This window comes from Thamnophis elegans, chromosome 10 (genome assembly GCF_009769535.1).
Source record: "Thamnophis elegans isolate rThaEle1 chromosome 10, rThaEle1.pri, whole genome shotgun sequence".
Classification (NCBI taxonomy): Eukaryota; Metazoa; Chordata; class Lepidosauria; order Squamata; family Colubridae; genus Thamnophis; species Thamnophis elegans.
In genome coordinates, this window is record NC_045550.1 from 2,327,769 (window position 1) to 2,349,302 (window position 21,534).

Below are 21,534 nucleotides of genomic sequence, written 5' to 3' on the forward strand. Positions count from 1 at the left end.
TAACCATTATACTACTTTTGCATTAAGCTTTTCTAATACAGAAGTATCAGAGAAAAAGATTCCTCACCATAAAATAAACTTTAGCGAAGTATTGCTATGACTTCTCCCTACACCCACTATGCAGATGAGAGAAAACTATCAGTTGCCGCAATATTAATATTTTTCTACTTTTCATAACTTGACTTCTGATTTTCCTTCAAATGCATTAGTATATTAATGTAATCTTTAATTGGACTATTTCCAATTTCCAATTTTAATAGATTTGTATGCTGCCCAATCCCGAAGGACTCCGGGAGGCTTACATAAAAACAGTTGAAAAGCATTTAAAAAAAGTTTAAAATACAGGGCAGAAACGATTTGAAAGAAGGACAGAACATGCACTCGATCTTAATCGGGGCTGAAGTCAATCTAGATCAGCCCCAGGCCTGCTGGAACAGCCAGGTCTTAACAGACTTACGGAAGGCCGAGAGAGTGGGGAGGGTCCAGATCTCAGGGGGTAGATCGTTCCATAGGGCTGGGGCAGCTACAGAGAAGGCTCTCCCCTGAGGAGCCGCCAGACGACATTGCGTAGTCGACAGTACTCAGAGAAGGCCCGCCCTGTGCCATCTTATTGGGCGCTGGGAGGTATGTTGCAGGAGGCAGTCATGGAGATATCGAGGTCCTAGGCCATGTAGGGCTTTAAAGGTAATAACCAGCACCTTGAAACGTGTTCGGATACCAATAGGGAGCCAGTGCAGCTTGCGGAGGATAGGTGTAACGTGGGTGTACCTAGGTACACTCAATATCGCTCGGGTGGCTGCATTCTGGACCAATTGTAGTCTCCGAACACTCTTCAGGGGCAGCTCCATGTAGAGCGCTACATGGGGCTGTATAGTTATATACTGTCTCCTAGATATATTCCGTTTTATTTACTGTTGTTATTTTATGATTTAATCTATTCTAATGGCTCCTATAAATATCAGGGTTTCTTTCATGATTTTCATAAATGTCTCAATAATTCTCCACCAAGCCAAGCTCCCTCACTATCAAAAGATATCGTGGAATATCGTTTTTAGAAATCCAGTAAATTACCTCACAACTAATACTTTCAACCAAAACATAAAGACGTAGCTGCCTGAGAATAGTAATAGTAGAAAGGTCTTTAAAGAAATGAACAATCTGCCTGGCATTTTGTTTGGATAGAAAGGCCGTCTGAGTGTCTGCGGATTCCTTGAGCCTCCTCAGGCAGATCGACTCCCTTCAACTTTTCTAGAACTGTGCTCTCTATTTAGGCAGTAGATCATTGCATAGGATGGCAGGTGACGTTTTTTTATTTTAATCAATTTCATATATACATTCACAATTATATGATCTCATAACTGTTATTAATAATATGTACTTATAACAATTTTTTCCCTACAGTTGACAATATACTTGAAGATTGCTTTCTTAACATCCCATAGATCCATCTTATCTTACAACGGTCCTACTTCTTCTCCCCTCCCTCCTTCCTTCCCTCGTTTCTTCTCTCCTACTCCCCTTCCTTCCCTCCCCCCTTCCCCTTCCCTCCTTCTCTCCTTACCTCCTTCCTTCCCTCCTTCCTTCCCTCCTTTCTTTTCTCCTTCTCTCCTTCCTTTCCCCCTTCCTTTCCTCCTTCCTTCCCCCCTTCCTTCTCTCCTACATTCCCTCCTTCCTTCCCTCCTTCCTTCCCTCCTTTCTTCTCTTTCTTCTCTCCTTCCTTCCTTCCTCCTCTCCTTTCCCTTCTCTCCTTCCCCTTCCCCCAGGTGAAGTTATAGCCATCAGTCAAGTGACTATATAAAGGATATCATGCACAATTCCAGCATCAGAAAATGCATGCGCCTATATGACGATTAGAGGATACTGAAACTTAATTTCTGTGAGAGGAGAACTGTCACCTTCATCACAAAAACTATGCTAAGTTCTTAAGAATATATTTTCATTATATTGGTACTGAGGAATATCCAGTTTTGTCTTCCTGTACGTTTTTACTCTTTTATTACCAGCAGACCAGTAAATCTAGAAGAGCAGTGGTTAGAGTGCAATACTGCAGGCCACTTCAGCTGACTGCTATCTGCAGTTCAGCAGTTCTAATCTCACTGGCTCAAGGTTGACTCAGCTTTCCATCCTTCCGAGGTGGGTGAAATGAGAACCCGGATTGTTATTGGGGGCAATATGCTGACTCTGTAAACCGCTTAGAGAGGGCTGAAAGCCCTATGAAGCGGTATATAAGTCTAACTGCTATTGCTAAATCTCATATTGTAGCATATCCTTTCTTAAACTGGTAGGCTCCCAAAGTGTTGGAACTTCTCAGGATGATTCTGGAATTTGCAACCTCAAATCCCTGCTTCTGCTAAGCATAGGATGGAAAGGGCTGTTGAATGGTAACATGTGGAAGTTCTTACTATGGTATTAAACCTATGTCTAATTGCAAATTTGCATTTGCACGATAATTGTAGCAATCATTACATGCACACATGGAACAACGTATTCTGCTGGAATGAATATTTCAAAAGCAGACCTATATTTCTCACTTTTTCTTAACTTACTACCTGTTAGATGACTATTGTCCTCACTTTTATTTTAGCTTTATCTGATACATCTTCCAAACTATCGTTCTCAATTTTTTAAATTTTTTTTATTTTGTCAAGCATGTATAAGATTGCAGATATAAGTATAAACATGATTATGAATATAGAAAATGGATACAAATAAGTGGGTACAGTAGGACAGGGATGGTTGGCACATTGGTGAGCTTATGCATGCCCCTCTTATGGGGTGAGGTCAACAGTAAACAGCCTAAATATGCCTATAAAACTGTAAGTAAGAAATCTCTCCCATATGCAAATCCAACACAACTGCCACTAATAAGTAGCAGAACAAAATATATTGTTCTATCCTGACACCTTATCTGAACAGTCTGATTATATTGTTCATATACTCATCCAAGCAAATACACACCTATCATTTTTATTTGTGTAACTTATAATGGTATCTTCAGTTATTACAGCCCAATTATTGATCTGTACTACCAATGTAGTTTCAGATTTCTCCAGTTACCTGGACAAAATTATTCCACATTTGAGTCAGGTGAACACGATTAGGAATTTCAGCCACCCTCACTATGAGTTCCTGTGAATTGATGATATGGTCTACACATTTATGTCTTCAATTTTTCAAGGTTTCTACCTTGCTATGTCTTAATATAAAACTATTCCCCAGTGTTTTCCACAGAAAAGAATAAACTGCACACTTTCATCCAAAAATACCTCTAATTCTCCCACAAGTTGCAAGTTTCTACTAGGAAGATGCCTTGAATACATGATAACACCAGCAGTGAATTTGCATTCCTGTGGTATTTCATCATACATTCAAGAAAGTCAAAACGATTGTTTTAAAGTTCCACATATTATTCTTTTGCATATTATGTAAGGAAATATTTTTTTGTTGCATAGGCAATGAAAATGATGGATTTTTGGATAAGAAAATTGTTCAGCTCGCTTTCTTTGAAGGTCAAAATCTGACCTATTTAAAATTAGTTTAGATACAGACCAGGATCCCATCAATCAAACTGGCCAAAATACTCATGATACTGACAATTAACTAAATGACTCAAAATGATTCAGACCGTCTATAAGATCATCTACAAATGGCCTGCTAAGAAAGACATTTGACATTAAAGACATCCTGAATGCTGAAACCTTTCCTTGTTCAGTTGTGGTTGGTGTATTGAGCCGAGGTGGCGCAGTGGTTAGGGTGCAGAACTGCAGGCCACTTCAGCTGACTGTTATCTGCAGTTCGGCTGTTCAAATCTCACCGGCTCAACGTTGACTCAGCCTTCCATCCTTCCGAGGTGGGTAAAATGAGGACCCAGACTGTGGGGGCGATATGCTGACTCTGTAAACCGCTTAGAGAGGGCTGAAAGCCCTATGAAGCAGTATATAAGTCTAACTGCTATTGCTATTGCTATTGCTATTGCATGCCATGTTTGTCTATTCGTGCTATTTCCCCCAGGCATTTCTTCATTGAGACATTTGATTGAACTTACAATGTTGAGTTATTTTATAAGTTATCTTTGTTTTGTAATGCTACATTGTATTTTAATTTGTGTAGTATGATTAATTGCTATTGAATTCTGCTTTAGGATTACTTTTAATGAAAAGTATGCCAGTTTATAAAAAGGGTATCATTTAACAGTCTCAAGGATTGTAAGGATGACATATTGATGTCAGCAACATTGTCATTAGGAACTCATAGCGTAATCCCACTTCAGTCTCTCTATTACGGAAATCTACACAAAGACTACAATCACTGGTACCTTCAACAATATTTATGAGGATCAATGCAAAGAAATACCAAAAGGAATCATATTCAAAGTCATGTAATAAGAGTAATATCATAAGATATTAACATAGGCTTAATTAGTCTGAAATATAATTTGGATACACTTCTGTTCCACCCAATGATATCTTATCCTTCTTCACACACCCACACATTTTGTTTGAAGAGACTCAACATATTGTGGGGCAGATTGGATTCAGGGTTCTTCATCTTTTCTTCTCCTTTTTCTTTTTCAATTATTACTTCTGTAAATCTACAAATTTGTTGATGCTTCCCTCCCCCACCCCCCTCAATCATGTTTGGCTTCAGTCCTGTTGTCTCTAATCAGATCTGCTAACAGATAACGTGAGTTTTCAGGACTTTGAATTTAGACCGTATTTTCTATTATGGAAATAACGTGCTCATATCTGACAAGCTTATCCTAAAGTTAATAAATAGGAGCGGTGCTTTATTTTTTACTGATAAAAGTCAGTCTAACAGAAACAACCAAACAGAATTACAGTATTTATATTCCTAACAAGCAAGATTCAAGATTCAAGTTTTAATGAATTTGTATGCCGCCCAAACCCGAAGGACTCCGGGCGGCTTACATAAAAACAGTTTTAAAAATACTAAAAAATTTAAAATACAAAGACAAAGCAAGTTAATAGAACACAACATGCACTCAACCTTAGTGGGGCTGGACCTCAATCAAGAGGTCAACAGCCCCAGGCCTGCCGGAATAGCCAGGTTTTAGTAGACTTTCGGAAGGCCGAGAGAGTGGGGAGGGTCCGGATCTCAGGGGGTAGATCGTTCCATAGGGCCGGGGCAGCTACAGAAAAGGCCCTCCCCCGAGGAGCCGCCAGACGACATTGTCTAGTCGACGGCACCCGGACAAGGCCCATCCTGTGAGATCGTATCGGACGCTGGGAGGTATGCAATATGCTTTTTAACTAAACTTTGAATATACTGGCCATTTGAACCCTTTTAAAAAATGTATTTGGCTACTCACTTTGAATGTAATTTTTTTCCTATGTATATTTTCTTCACATTGGTTAATTTTATACTGTAAACTTGTGGCTTTTGATGGATTTGAATTTTGATTTGATTTAAAATTCAATTTTCTCTTTAATTCCTAGATTGATACACTCCTCTATAGAAATCAAGAATATTATATATGGGACATTGACATTGTCTCATAAGAAGTATGTATGTATGTATGTATGTATGTATGTATGTATGTAAGTAAGTAAGTAAGTAAGTAAGTAAGTAAGTAATATTATTTCCTGCCTTTATCATAAACAAGCCAAGGTGGTGAACATATCCAACATATCTTCCTCCTCTTATTTTATTAAGAGACAATAATTAGAATGTATATATTACAATCCAGAGCTATTTTCCCATTGCTAAAATCGGTTGTCTTCTGTTCCATTAACATCACAATTTTGAAGACAAGGAAAAACAATCACTATATTGTCTCCAAGCTATTGCAAATCCTATAATAATTTTTAAAACCCTCTCACCCTCTCCATGCGAAAAGAGAAATAAAATTATTTGCCTTGACTCTCTCCACATTCTCGTATATTGCAGTATGTCCATTTGGCTGTATGCTAAAATAATGAAATAATAAATAAAAAAATCCAAGCAGTTCCAGTGAAGTAGAACTGCAAAGCTGCCAAGTCACCTTTCCCCTTGATAGACCTGGCTAGGGCAGCTAAATCCAGGAAGTATGAAACAGTTGTTTCTGCAAATGAGGAAAAATGGATTGCCCTCTAGCTCAACCGAGCCGCAGTTTTTAAAAGAAAAAGCTAGTTTTATTGTGGCTTGAAATTACTGCATCTGAGCCAGAAATAAATTGGCCCAGTTTTCAAACACAGACAATATCACCACACAGGTCAAAGCTGCTTTTGATATGGTGTAGGTGTCATGTTGAAATGCACTAAAGCAATACACGATTCCATGATGATGCGTTATAAGCATTTTCTTTTGTGGATTTCTCAGTTGGGTAAGTATTTTATAAGACCAACTTCCACTACATGTACAGCCCCAAATATCTTGTTATCTGAGGCTAAAATAGGCTCCCAGGTTTTAGCAACTGGATGCCCTCTAAAGCAAGCATGTTTAATTCATGGCATACGGATGGCATTTGGCCTCCAGCACCCAACCTTGGATGTTCCACATTAGGCGGGTCAATTTTTTTTCAGTCTAATTTTTGCACTGGGGATTTGAAAATGTAAGATAAAAGTATTCATGTAATTACAACTTATTAAATTATTATTAGAATCTGTTATTAGAATCATAGTATCAGAGGGCTGTAAAAGACATTGGAGGTCTTCTAGTCCAAATCCTCTACTCAAAGTAGGAGTCTTTATGCCCTGCTGGACAAATAGTCGTCCAATCTTTTCTTGAAAACTCCCAGTGATGGAATACTCACAACTCCAGTTGTGGCAAGCTGTTCCATTGATTGTTCTCTCAAGAATCCATCTTTTTTCCCATGATGAATCTCTCTCTTAAATGCTTCCACCCATTTTCTTGCCTGCTTTCAGGTGCTATGGAGAACAAATCAATTCCTTTTTCACTGTGACGGCCCTTCAAGTATTGGAATAGCAATAGCAGTTAGACTTATATACCGCTTCATAGGGCCTTCAGCCCTCTCTAAGTGGTTTACAGAGTCAGCATATTGCCCCCAACAACAATCTGGGTCCTCATTTCACCCAGCTCGGAAGGATGGAAGGCTGAGTCAACCTTGAGCCGGTGAGATTAGAACCGCCAAACTGCAGATAACAGTCAGCTGAAGTGGCCTGCAGTACTGCACCCTAACCACTGCGCCACCTCGGCTCTTTACAAGATGGCGATGTTGTTTGTCATATTTATTAAAGATGCCAACATATCAATGTGAGAACGACTTGGAAGATAGAAGAGATACTGTCTAGGGAACCATCAGATAAAAGGGGCAGAAGTCCAAACTGAGTAATGAGCAGTGAAAAAAAAACTTACAAGAGGTTCCACCTTAACTTAGGTGGTATCAAGAGATGGCGCATGGTTTGTAATTTCAGACTTTCAGTAATTTCAAAAAAATTGTTGGAACCTCTTCTGTAGGTGTGGCCTGCTTTCCGGGTCCACTGGTAGAACCTCTTCTAAGCGGTTCGGTAGATTTGACGAACCGGTTCTACCGAATAGGTGCGAACTGGTAGAAACCCACCTCTGGTGATGTAGGAAGTAAGAAGGAAAAACAATCCGAGTTGGGAGTGGAAGGTGGTTTGAGATCTTTCTCTCTTCCCATTTATTCCACAGAATCTATCCAGGTCCTCACAGAAGCTCAAGATTGGGACGATCCCATTCTATAGTACCTGGTACTATGGTGTAGCAAAAGGACACAAAGGTGGAAACATATCAACCTTACTTGAAGATACCATGGAGCTGACTAGCCTCACTGTGATATGTAACAATGGCAATGACTGTTGTCAGCTGTTAAAAGTGTATCTCACTTGTAATAGCTTACATAAGGTAAAGGTTCCCCTCGCACATATGTGCTAGTTGTTCCTGACTTTGGTGTGTGTTTCTGTGATCATCTCCATTTCAAAGCAAGAGAGCCAGCGCTGTCCGAAGAAATCTCCGTGGTCATGCGGCTGGCATAGGTGAACGCTTGAAGGCGCACGGGACGCTGCTACCTTCCCACCAACAGGTGGTCCCTATTGTTTTACTTGCATTTTTACATGCTTTCGAACCGCTAGGTTGGCAGAAGCTGGGACAAATAACGGGAGCTCACTCTGTTAAACAGCGCTAGGGATTTGAACCGTCGAACTACTGACAAGCTCAGCGTTTTAGCCACCGTGTTCCTGTACATCTTACATACTTGCAGTGAAAAATCAGCATGACTTGGGGTAGCTGCTGCTTTTCATTTTTAGAAACGGCATATTGTAGTGTGATATAAACCATGTGCTGTATATGATCAACGACTGATTTTTATCAACCGAGGAAGCAGCTAAATAGCATTAAACAAGAATTTAACGAGTTATTTAGAGTTAAAAATATTGATTAATAATTTACTCAAAAATCTGGGTGAATAGTTTGGTTTTTGGTGGGGCCTTCAATGAGATTTAAAAAAAAAAAAACAACTTTAAAACCTTGCTAATAACATCCTTTCATCAATCAAAAGCCCTGTCAGTAATATGGTGCTCTTGTCAATTTTCAACTTACCACCCAGTTACTATTTTGAAGGTTCTTATCCCGTTTCCTGCTCTAATATAGATCTTTGTCAGGCTGACTTGAAGGTGATGGAGCCCAGACCTTCTCCATCTGTCTGCATCTGGTGCCAGTTCGTCCAGAAGACTTTGGACTTCTGCCCTTCATTACTTAAAGACACTTCGGTACCTGCAGTTTCTCCAGCCTTTTAACTGCCACCTACTCATAACTCACACAGACAAAAGGCTGGTCTGGATCAGCATTCAGCACAGGCCTTGTTTTAAATCTTACTCTCTGATAAAAGCTGATTTTTTAAATATATATATATATATATATATATATATATATATATATATATATATATATATATATATATATATATATATATATATATATATATATATATATATATAAACTTCAACTGCTCAAATTCCAACTTTTAAACCAAAAGCCTTCGAAAAGAAGGGCTGTGATGTCAGAATAGCATTAGACCCTGCAAAATAGTAGACAAAAGTTAAAATAATTAAGATGTAAGACGTATTTGTTAGGGGAATAAAGAGGACAAAATACGAAGGAGCAGAAGTTTCTTGATATCCAGATCAATATGAAGATGCAGTGGTCTATATTTTGGGCCTTTTCTGGTGGTATAAACAAGAATAACACCCACAGAAAAATCTTACTTTATCTATGTGCTGTATTCAACGTATTTATTTCTTGCATCGATGTATGATATTTGGAGCAAAAATAGCACAGTGCCATCTGTGTATCAATTGGATGCATCTATCCAGCTCCTGTATTAATAGAAACAATAGAAAGTTCTCCCAGGAATATTTTTTTCCAGGGTTTGAAACTAGTTGTAATAAAATAGAAAAGAAGAAAATAGGTGGAAGAGGAAGGGTGGTTCAAGCTAAACGCTTTAAAGTCAAATTTCTATTTACTAAAAATATAACAAGAAATGCAACTAGCTAATAATTCAGGGTATTTTACTTTTCTGAATGATCCTTATGGTGCGATTATTCATGAAATAGTATACCAATCGTGTGAATCTCCTATTGTGTGAGTTTTTAAGCAATATCTTTTTCATAGATTTTATTCTTTTAAGTAAAGGCAGGAAATGAACTCCTAAATTAAACCGTTCACAGAATGTATGTGGAAGGTTAAGAAAAGGAACAGATATTGGAAATGAAAATACGAATTACATTCGGTACTAATATCACAATAATTTAGTATCTATCAAAATATTATTTTAGAACAGTATTGATCCATTATATTTATGGGAATAGTTTTAATTTAGTCCAGCTTTTACTGTGCTCATAACTTTATCATACTGACAGTAATAATCTTTTTGCAGTTCTGAATTAATATACTTCTTAAATAGGAAATTGCAATATCATCAAGCTGATATGAGGAACGATTTCACATATTGTTTCTATGAATTGGGTATAATTTTTATATATCAGGTTCTTCACCATTTTTCATTGGATTTCATTGCATTCTGCATAATTAACAGGAAGCAAAAATTCTGATTGGAAGGAAAATGTGTTTTTGCAATTCCTCATCTTTAAAATGTTTGCTATTTTTATATTGCTATTTTCCATCATTATATAGCTCAATAGAGTTGATCAAGGTGCTTTTAAGGTATGACTTGGAAATTGCAGTCACTGCTATTTTTGAGGATTTTACAAAGTCTGAACTGCCAATTTCTTTTATTTTAGGTTGCCACTGTAAATTACTGCTATTATCAACTCCCCCCCACAGTACGGTAGGGTAGATATAAAAAAGCCTTACCACTTTGTGAGACTTGTGCCTTTGCAACATGTTACAACTTTGATGGAGATGACTGTATTCTACACTATATATATATGTATGTATGTATGTATGTATGTGTGTGTGTGTGTGTGTATGTATGTATGTATGTATGTATGTGTATATATATATATATAATATATATATATATATATATATATATATATATATAATATATTGTTGTTGTTTTTTTATTTGTGCTGATATATATATCTGTGTGTGTGTGTGTGTGTGTATATGTGTATATATATATATATTAGAGTTACAACTAAATAATAAATAACTTGAAATAGATCTATACTAGTCTCCCTTTATTTATTTATCAGCACAAATACAACACACACACACAAACACACACATATATATATAGTGTGTGCGTGTGTGTATATATACATATACATACATACATACATACAAATCAGCATAAATGCAACATATATCTATATCTATCTAACATCTATCTAACATCTATCTATCTATCTATCTATCTATCTATCTATCTATCTATCTATCTATCTATCTACCTACCTACCTACCTACCTACCTACCATCAATCATCTATCTATCTATCTATCTATCTATCTATCTATCTATCTATCTATCTATCTATCTATCTCTATGTATCTATGTATCTATGTATGTATGTATCTATCTCTATCTATCTATCTATCTATCTATCTATCTATCTATCTATCTATCTATCTATCTATCTATCTATCTATCTACCTACCTACCTACCTACCTACCTACCTACCTACCATCAATCATCTATCTATCTATCTATCTATCTATCTATCTATCTATCTATCTATCTATCTATCTATCTATCTATCTCTATGTATCTATGTATCTATGTATCTATGTATGTATGTATCTATCTCTATCTATCTATCTATCTATCTATCTATCTATCTATCTATCTATCTATCTATCTATCTATCATCTATCCTTGTATTGGATTTTGTGCCATCCAGATTAAGTACAAGCTGAATAGTGGGAGGGAAGAAATGACCCATTGCAAAATCCAGTTTGTTCCATGGTCAAGGGCATCTATTTCATTATAAACGTAGTTCTACCAAAACAAATATTATTTCTGAATCTTTCATTATCTTAGTCTCTGGAAATGGACTAAACCAGCATGTGTTGGTATTAGATGCTGCCGAGCCAGCTGTCGTGCCTGGCTGCGCTGTCTCAGTGTCAGCAGTTCAAAGCTTGACTGAATGGGAGGAAACTTGATAGGGCAGGGGATCCCTTTTCCAGGGGGAGGGGAGGGAAAACCGGAGCTTTCTTTCTTATTCCCAGAGTTTTTTGTTTTTTTTTAAAAAAATGTTTTGGAAAAAAGAAACTTTGAATTTTGTTTTCATAAATGTTGCGATGGCGGCCTTCTAAGTCGCTTGGGCTGACGGGTGCTTTGCAAGCAAATTGCATTTTCCTTGTTTCTTTCTTGGATTTGTGGTAGGAGTCACATCACACACAATGCCTATTTGAACCAAGCTGCTGTTGCTGTGTCCTATGGTGGAAGCCTCAGAATATATATCAAGACGCATGACAGGACAGAGAAAACCCTCAGAGGCGGAGGACAGAAAATGGCTTTTAAACCGGCAAAGCAGACAGGCACAACTTGACCAAACAATAGCTTTGCATGTTATGTATTCCGCGTCTAAATTAATATAAATATAATGATACAATAGAATGCAGACTATTAATATGATGTAATGTAATATATATAGTATGATATACCGCAACACAGTTGTGCATGCATTTAAGCTCATTCCAAAGATTACGAAAGTGTCTGAAATACTATTTTTTTATTTTTGCAAGCTGCTCCTCAATTAAGTTGGGCTAAGCATTTTAGTACGGGCAAGTGCTAAGTCATGCCGGATTAAAGGTATTGCACACTTATTAAGACACCATAGTGGGGCACAAGCACTTTCAGCACATGGGAAGAATGCTAAAAGCACAAGTGGATTCTTTCCTTTCTATGAAAAATCCCTGGAAGTTCTACTCTCACTACGCCCTTCATTAGTGGTCATGCCAAGTTGTAGCGTGGCCATCCTTAGCAATCTCGGAAATCACAGGCAAAGAAAAACTGCTTTCATCTTACTCTGGAATGGTAGCCTTTTCCACAATGCATATGTGAGATGAAGATAGCAAGCTTGTAAATACTACCAGGCAGCTAATTCCTGAGGCAGACGGTCTGAAGGCCTGCAAATAAGGCAGCTAGGAGATTTCAACTTGGCTGTTCATTTTCAAATTCATTCTTAAACAGCAGGGGGGGGGGGGGGGAAAGAAGAATTAGTGAATGAGTTTCTCCTAAACACATTGTAGAAGACATGAATCTAAATTCTCGTGTGCTACAGTGCCCTCTGTTGGAACACATGCTGACAAAAGGATAAACGGCTTGGCCTACAATTGCAAAACAAATATTGAGATACCAGCTCGTGAAAAAATGTGTTAGTCAGCCAGCCAACAAAATCTTTATCTTCATGCAAATGGATTTTTATCATTCTTTTAAATGCTTCAACTCCAACCCTCAAGTAACACTTTTTAGAGATCGCTTAACTAAATGTGAATTTTCTGAGTTATTTCTTTTAAGTTCTTCTTCTACTGGGCATTTCCCCCCCCGCAGAACAACTCATCCTATAAATAGGACAATGTGTAAATGACACAGAGCCAAGATGATGGGCACAAATTTTTGTAACTGGATGAGGTTCTGATTATGTCCAAATGAATTCAGTGGAAAGGAATGAACTTGGCTAGGACTTTTAGTATCAGAAGAAGGGGAAAAAAGAGGTCACACTAGATTGAGTTCTTCAAATCCTGACCCAGAAGGCGTTTCAACCAGGAGAGGTTCTAAATATTCCACAGGATTCCCATTTATAGAACTCCCTTGAGCAACCTCAAAGACAAGGCAAACCACGGAGAAATTCAGGGCAAGGTTTTTTCTTTTTTTCCCTGACAGATAAAACAAGGGCCTGGACTATATAACATGGCCGATAAACTTGGTTTCAAATCATCTGCAGTTTGGTTTTGTTCTTCCCCAAACAGCAATGTTTATATTTTCTGGTTTCTTACCATACTGTTTAAGGAAAATGCAGGATACTTAGGAAGGGGGGGAAAAAAACTTTTAAAAGAAGAAGACCTACTTCATTTTTGAGACAAGGAAAGAAATATTGCAACTGAAAATCTGCTCCCCCCACTTCACTGCTCTTAAAAAAGAAAAAAAGAAAGCTTAGAAGTCAGCATCTATGATTCTCTTTGGCACATATTCACACATTACGACTCTCCCACTCCACCCCCCCCAAGAAAGAATACACTCTCTATGTACATATTATAAGGTTATATTTTATCTTGGGCTTTTGGTGACACACACACAAACCGCTTGAGTCTTGCTTTCATGGTTTATATTGCAACCAGAAACTCTTGATAAAATACAGCCTTATATTGCACAATAGGGTATAGTTTATTTTCTCCGGATATTATATACAGTATTTTATTTATATATACAGACAATGTGTACATGCATAACAGGTTTTTTTTAAGTAAAATAATTCTCACATCTGAATAACACTACATTAATGTAATAACACCACACAATAATTTTTGTTAGCAGCAAGCTTTCCCTCAAGAATGTAATAAAAACATAAAAATCGGTATTTTCATGGTATGATTTATGAATCCCGTACAGTAGTGAAAATTTCAGTTTCTTGCGGTTTGTCATATTTTACTCTCACAGAGTTCTTTTTAAATAATTAGAAATTTTAGCTTCAATATCCTTTGGCTGACTGTATTATTTTTTCTTCTGGTTGGCTTTATATGTTTACTGTAATGCGTTGCTTTCGATTCTCAGATTGTAGGACACGTTTCCACGTGGGAAAGGGAATCAAGCAAATGCTGAGCCAAAGGAACAAGGACTACAGCGAGACAGAAACATATATTTCTAAATGGCAAGCGAAGGTATCTGTTATCTTTAACTAGGTTGCATAATTGTATTAAAACCGTGCCGTTACACTTCTCGTCAAAATTTATTTTTTCTGCCTTGGTAAGAGAGAGACTTAAGTATTTTTATTCGCATCTCCTAAAGCATCTAAAAAGAAAGGGGAAAAAAAAACACCCCTCTGTGAAAAGGCAATTCAATAGCCGTTTCCTTTTGAATGGCTCTTCGGGTGTGTTTCATTAATAACTGTTTACGCAAAACATCATTTCAACAGTTCAAACATCAAAGAAAACAGAGGAATCTTGGGCAGCCTGCCTGGCAGAGGTACAAGCTTTTCAATCTGGACAAATACAAATCCGGGCAGGAACAGTGGGAGAGGGAGGTGTGTCTGTTGGTGCCTGTGTGCGTGTGTTTGTGTGTAAGCTCCTGCCTTTAATTTTGTTCTGCGAATGCACGCAAAGGCGGCAGATTCCCGGTTGTCCCCTCTGCGAGCCAGATGCTTCCTTAGAGGGGCAGCTCCATCAAACATTTGCCATGTCCCTCCCACTCCCTTATCCCTGCTTTAATGGACATTAAAAATAGAACAAAACAGCAGCAGAGATGGGAACAAAATACATGCACAACAGCCTCGGTCCGCTGTACTCATTCTGCTGCAAAATGTAAAAACAAGAAAGGGCACACAAGCTGTATCCCTTAGGACACATTCAGCTTTTTTAATATAGTAGTGCCACCACACATTTCGCTTCGGATGTTGTATTATATTTATATGTCACTCAAATATTTACCGTTTCCCTGAATTCTACTGTGTGTTTGGAAAGCTCGTTATAAGCCAAGTATCTTTGGTGATGTGCTGGTTTCGCTCTGTAACAGCTGTACCTCAACTGCATCAATATGTTAACTTTTCCTTCTGACGCTTCTCGTGTGACAAAAGCCACTCTTTCAGATGACTTCCTCCCGTGTAGTGGCCAGGCTGCCCACTGCTGCAAATCACCCGGTGGCACGGTATTATAATAGGGACCTTTGAAAGGAAAACATCGAGACAGAGGAAAATAAGGCTTCGGTAAAAATCCTTTCTCCCCCACCGCATTTTGTCTCCTTAGAAATGGCATTCATGGTCAACATTCCTGTCCTTTTCTTAACACCAGCCTTATCATGCAGAGTTTGCATGTGTATGTTTCTGTATATTTATATTTGTGTGTGTGTGTGTGTGTGTGTGTGTGTATGTGAGAGAGAAAGAGAGAGAGAGAAAGAGAGAGAGAGGGAGGGATTGAGAGAGACTTCAATGGAACAAAAAAAAAAAGCATTGAATGACAGAATGCTTATATATGCATCTATCTATATCTATGACCTGATTATTATTTGTTCTGGTCTATCCTTTCGGTCCATCCTCATGTTCCGTTTTCTAAACATTACAGAATACAGACAGGGAAATTTGGAAAGAAGAAAATCGAACTTTTCTAGTTAGTCTTCAGTGTAAAAACACATCGAACTGTTATAGGGGCACCATCTAAAAAATAAAATCAATGATAGGAAAACCAGAAATGACTTCCTAGAATTAATTGATAAAATGTCATCATATATAAATGAAACGGCATCTCCAAAGTCTTAAAGAAATCAAATGAGGAAATTGCCAATTTTTGGATAAAAAATGTAGAACTTATTACTACAATTATCTTGGAGTGGAGGTATTGTTCAGTAGACAATGTAGCTTTCATGTTTAGAAAAGTGGTTTGTATCTGAAAAAGAAGGGGAATCCATAAATTATTTCGCTTCCAGTTGTTGTTTATAACATTAAAAATATTGTGAATATTACTATTAAAATTACACAGAATAACCACTTCCGGGCGTTAATAAGCACATGGCAAAGAAATTTAGAAGACGTTCTATTATCCAGATCCAACACTTGAGGATAAAATGACTTGCTGATCAGTTTGGCATAATAGAAATTGGCAATTCTCATATTAGATAAAGTAAGGAGAGAATAGATCATAGATCAATAACGGAGTTCTGACACTGAAATTTTTAGTGAAAAATATTTGTTGGGTTATTCCTCAAGCTAGTCAACTTCACTGGATGACTTTAAATGAGTGAAGATGGCGAAAACTGAAGTAGAATGAGGGAGTGGGAAAATGAGGGCATTGGAAAACAATGCTATAATATGTTTAAAGTAAGTAAATAACAACATTCAGATACTTAAGGGAATCTGAACTTGTAGGGTTTATACAGGAAGGCAATTTAAGCTCTTACGATGAAGAGCTTAATTAAATAAACAACTTTGTGCATGGCAGCAATAAAAATGGCAAATTCCATGCAAGGAATGGTTAAGAATAGGATTTTAAAAAATATTACCAGTTAGCCTATGCTTAAGATCAGAAATGATTTAAATTGTTTAAAGTTAGTTCAGCAAGAAGAAGCTAAGGTCAATGTAGAATGTCATTAATTTCTTTATTTCTTTTTTCCCCAATAGATTTTAGACTGTGTTTGTTAAAAATCCATACCGTGTACGGGTTCCGGGAAGTCGGGGGGTGGGTGGGAGGAGAAGGGAGGTTGGGGGGGAGGGGGGAGGGAGGGAGGGGTATGCATTAGGCCAGACAAGAATTTGGTGGTAAACTAGAATTATTTTGACACACAAAAAATTGTACTTCGATCTCTTACTGATTGAGGAATGATGAAATGTTTATTTTAAAAGAAAATAAAACTTTTGAACTTGAAAAAAAAATGTTACCATGCCTTTATATGAATCTAATCTCTAGCTGAATTCGGACCACCTGGGGAATTCAGAAACATGGTGGTGTGATGGTTAGAATGTAGTATTGCAGGCTAACACTGCCCACAACCAGGAGTTCGATCCTGAATGGGTTAAGGTTGATTCAGCCTTCCACACTTTTAAGGTGGGTAAAATGAGGACCCAAATTGGTGGGGGCAAAATGCTGACATAGAAGCTGTAAATTATAGAGTGGTATATAAAACTCATCTTTATTGCTTTATTGCTAAGCACTAAGTTTCTGGTTGAATCATTTCACTAATATCCTGTATGTTTGTAAAATGCATGAAAGTAACAACAAAAGGTTTTTTTTTTTTTTGACAACTCTCCATATAAAGAGAGGACGGAAAGTGTAATGCTCTACAATTTAGAAAATCTGAACATGATACATTTTTTTTTTAAAAAAATTACAAAACATACGATGAAAAAAATGGATATATTATTCCTTTCCTTCTTTTAGAATATTAGAAGTTGGGGTCATAGCTAATAAAATTGACTGATAGTGTATCGAAGGCATATGAAAGAACTGCATACATAAACAAGGAATGCTATAATTAAAATATGTTTATGATCATTGGTTTAGATGACAATAGGATTATCAATCATTGGCTGACAGTCAATGGTTCTTAGAGATCTGAAGAGTCTATGAACCAAGGTTCTCTATGATCTTACTGAACTTCAGAGTTAAACTTGTACAAACATGTGAATTACACATGTCACACACTCACAAATTGTCTTTTCTTTAAGATATTTTGCCTTTGTCCCTAGATTTTAATGTATGTCTTTTATTTATTTTACAAGGAAAAGAGGGAGAAAGCGAGGGAGGGAAGGAAGGACACTGCAGGCTTTCTCAAATTTCCTGACATTTTATTTTATGAGGGGTAAGGGTGATTTGCTAATGAGTTATTTACTTCCTTTTTCCATATTCTTTTCTAGGTGGTTAACACCCCAGATTCAAACTAAAATAGTTAAAAGGAATATTTGGATATTGACTCCAAACATCTCAGTAATTTTAAAGAATCTATAAAGTTAAACATTGGGAAAGGAAATATTCGTGTCACCTCAAAAGCCAAGTATTTAACATGTAAACCTCAGTGTCTATTTGAAGTACAGTACTAAATCAGACAAGAGGCCAATTTGTTCCAAAAAGCTATGATTAAGCTTGAAAGTAGGATATGAGTACAATAGCCAGTTCAGGCTTGCGTTCCCCAGCGGCTGTTAGCAAGAGAGATGCTGCCTTTGATACCGGAGAAATTACATAGGCTTCATGATTAACCTAACATATAGTATAGAACAGATATAGCAGATAATATGACATATAGCATGGCATAACAATTTTATCTCAGTCATAAACCAGCATAATCTTCATGATTAGTAGTTTTATTCTCCATGGATCTGTCTAATCCTTTTAAAAAAGTGTCAGTGGCCATCAATGATTGGCAGTAGCAAATTCCAACTTTTACTACGCATTACATGAAGAAGCATTTCCTTTTATCTATCCAGAAATTTCCAACCTTATCTAGTATAATGAAAGATATAGAAACTTTGTTTTTCCTATTTATCTTCTTCACACCATGCCTAAATCTGTAGGAGTCTACCATCTCTCTCTCTCTCTCTCTCTCTCTCTCTCTCTCTCTCTCACACACACACACACACACACACACACACACACAAACAAACACACCAGTGGTGGGTTCAAATTTTTTGGAACCTACTCTGTGGGTGGGGCCTCCTTTGTGGGAGTGGCTTGCCGGCCATGTGACCTGGTGGGAGTGGCCGGCCAGCCATGTGTTTTGTTTTCTTTCTTTCTTTCTTTCGTTCTTTCTTTGTTTCTGTCTTTGTTTCGTTCTTTCGTTCTTTCTTTCTTTCTTTCTTTCTTTCTTTCTTTCTTTCTCTTTCCTTCCTTTTGTCTCTCTGTCCCTTTTTTCTTTCATCTCTCTCCCACTCTTTTTCTTTCTTTTTTCTTTATTTATTTCTTCCTTTCTTTCTCTTTCTCTCTCTCTCTGTGCCAGTCTGTCTGTCTGTCTGTCTGTCTGTCTGTCTCTCTGTGTGTGTGTGTGTGTGTGTGTGTGTGTGTGGCAGTAGTGGGTTTCAAAAAAATTTTGGAACCTCTTCTGTAGGTGTGGCCTGCTTTCCGGGTCCACTGGTGGAACCTCTTCTAACCAGTTCAGTAGATTTGATGAACCGGTTCTACCGAATATGTGCGAACTGGTAGGAACCCACCTCTCTCTCTCTCTCTCTCTCTCTCTCTCTCTCTCTCTCTCTCTCTCTCACACACACACACACACACAGAGACGGCATCCTCCAGTACACTAAAAATAGCATAGTGAATTGCTGGAACATTGTCCTTTCCCCCAGCTTCATTAACGACTTCTTATTTTAGAAGAAAAGTGCCTCAAAATGGAGAAAACAACTCTTGAATTAGCCCATTTTTGGGGGGGAAATACAAATTCTTTGAGACAACACAACGTATTTTGCACAAGCCTATATTTATCTATTTTTTTTAATCAAATAAATGATGTATGTTTTTACCCTTTCCACATATAGATTTTCTTCAGGTCCTTGATCGTATACTTACTCTTTTATTAATCTTTTTCAAAACTATGATATAATTTTTAAAATGATCACATATTTTCCAGGTGTTATAATACATTATTAAATAGAAAGATTATGGTGTTGTCTGTATTATTTTTAGTGTTTTGAAGGATAATCCTAAAAGGAATCTGAAAAGTCAAAGGACCTTTTCTAGTCAATCATCATCACCAGAACAAATTTAAAGAGCCGAGGTGGCGCAGTGGTTAGGGTGCAGCACTGCAGGCCACTTCAGCTGACTCTTATCTGACTCTTATCGTACAAAATAGACATTTAAAATAACCAACAACCGCACCTGTCAAGAGGGGAAGGGAGCTCATCAACCCCAGGCCTGCCGGCACAGCCAGGTCTTAACGGCTTTTCGGAAAGCCAGGAGAGAGGTGAGGGTCCGAATCTCCGCGGGGAGTTCGTTCCAAAGGGCTGGAGCTGCAACAGAGAAGGCCCTCCCCCGGGTCGTAGCCAGATGGCATTGGCTGGTGGATGAAACCCGGAGGAGGCCGACCCTGTGTTAGACTTGTATACCGCTTCATAGGGCTTCCAGCCCTCTCTTAGCGGTTTACAGAGTCAGCATATTGCCCCCCCACAGTCTGGGTCCTCATTTCACCCACTTCGGAAGGATGGAAGGCTGAGTCAACCTTGAGCCGGTGAGTTTTGAACCTCCGAACTGCAGATAGCAGTCAGCTGAAGAGGCCTGCAGTAGTGCACCCTAACCACTGCGCCATTTCAGCTCAACCAAGGTGTAATTAAGCTTTGTAAGCTAACCCTATCGCTGGCATTACCTAATGCTGCTTTTTTCTTCCTTTATTGTATTTTTGCTTACCTTTTTAAAAACCAAAGAATTGTACTAATTGTCAAAGTAGTTCTATTAAACTTTAGGAGCCCAGTATTAAGTAATAATGCAGTACTTTCTAAAGTACCTTAGAAGTAGAAAAAAACACCCACAGTTTTTCAAAATTACCCTATTGGGGGGGTGGTTCTATAATGAACATATAAGAGCCGAGGTGGCGCAGTGGTTAGGGTGCAGTACTGCAGGCCACTTCAGCTGACTGTTATCTGCAGTTCAGCGGTTCTAATCTCACCGGCTCAGGGTTGACTCAGCCTTCCATCCTTCCGAGGTGGGTGAAATGAGGACCCGGATTGTTGTTGGGGGCGATATGCTGACTCTGTAAACCACTTAGAGAGCCTGAAAGCCCCATGAAGCGGTATATAAGTCTAACTCCTATTGCTATGTGTCTGAATTTTCATCACATGGGCATGGGAACGGTGCAACGGTTCTAAGTGTGAAAAACAGTCATAACTCAATTCTTTCAGTGCCATTGTAACTTCATACTGTCACTAAACTAATAGTTGTAAGATAAGAACCACCTGTATTTCACAAATTGCTAGGGAAGATACAAACTTGCTCTCTTCCTGCCTACATTCCAAACTCTGCTCTCTCTTTGCTCTCTGAAAAGCCCTTTTCCTCCTGCTGCAGATTACAGGTAGTCCTCAGATTATAACTACAATTGAACCCAAAATTTCTGTTGTTAAGTATTTCATTATCTTTCTTGCCACTTGTTAAATGAATCACTGCACTTGTTACTAACGTTGTTAACGTGAATCTGGCTTATCCATTGACTTTGCCTTGTCAGAAGGTTGCAAAAGATGATAATACGACCTCGGGACCCTGCAACCATCGTAAACACAGTATGAGTCACTTGCCAAGCATCCAAATTTTGATCTTACGACCACGGGGGATGCTACAATGGTCATAACTGTCAAAAATGGTCATGTCGCTTTTTCAATACCTTTTCAATGATGAAGATTTTGATCGTTTGCTGCGTCATACAGACGTCCGTTGGCTATCAAAAGGCAACTGTGTGAGACGCTTTTACAATCTTTTTGACACTGTTGTGGAGTCTTTTGAAGACAAGAATGCCTTGCTCAGTGGTGG

The 21,534-nt window shown here is 38.0% G+C and overlaps 1 protein-coding gene across 4 annotated transcripts in view; it reads right to left on the bottom strand.

Moving 5' to 3' along the window:
• Nucleotides 1-13,792: 13,792 nt before the first annotated feature.
• Nucleotides 13,793-21,534, bottom strand: part of MGMT (O-6-methylguanine-DNA methyltransferase) — a 216,988-nt gene continuing 209,246 nt past the window's right edge. For all 4 annotated transcript variants that reach the window (XM_032224859.1, XM_032224860.1, XM_032224857.1 and 1 more), the window contains one exon: nucleotides 13,793-15,263. In XM_032224859.1, the coding sequence (XP_032080750.1) occupies nucleotides 15,132-15,263 (132 nt within the window). In that variant the 3' untranslated portion in view covers nucleotides 13,793-15,131. The remainder of the gene's footprint in view (nucleotides 15,264-21,534) is intronic.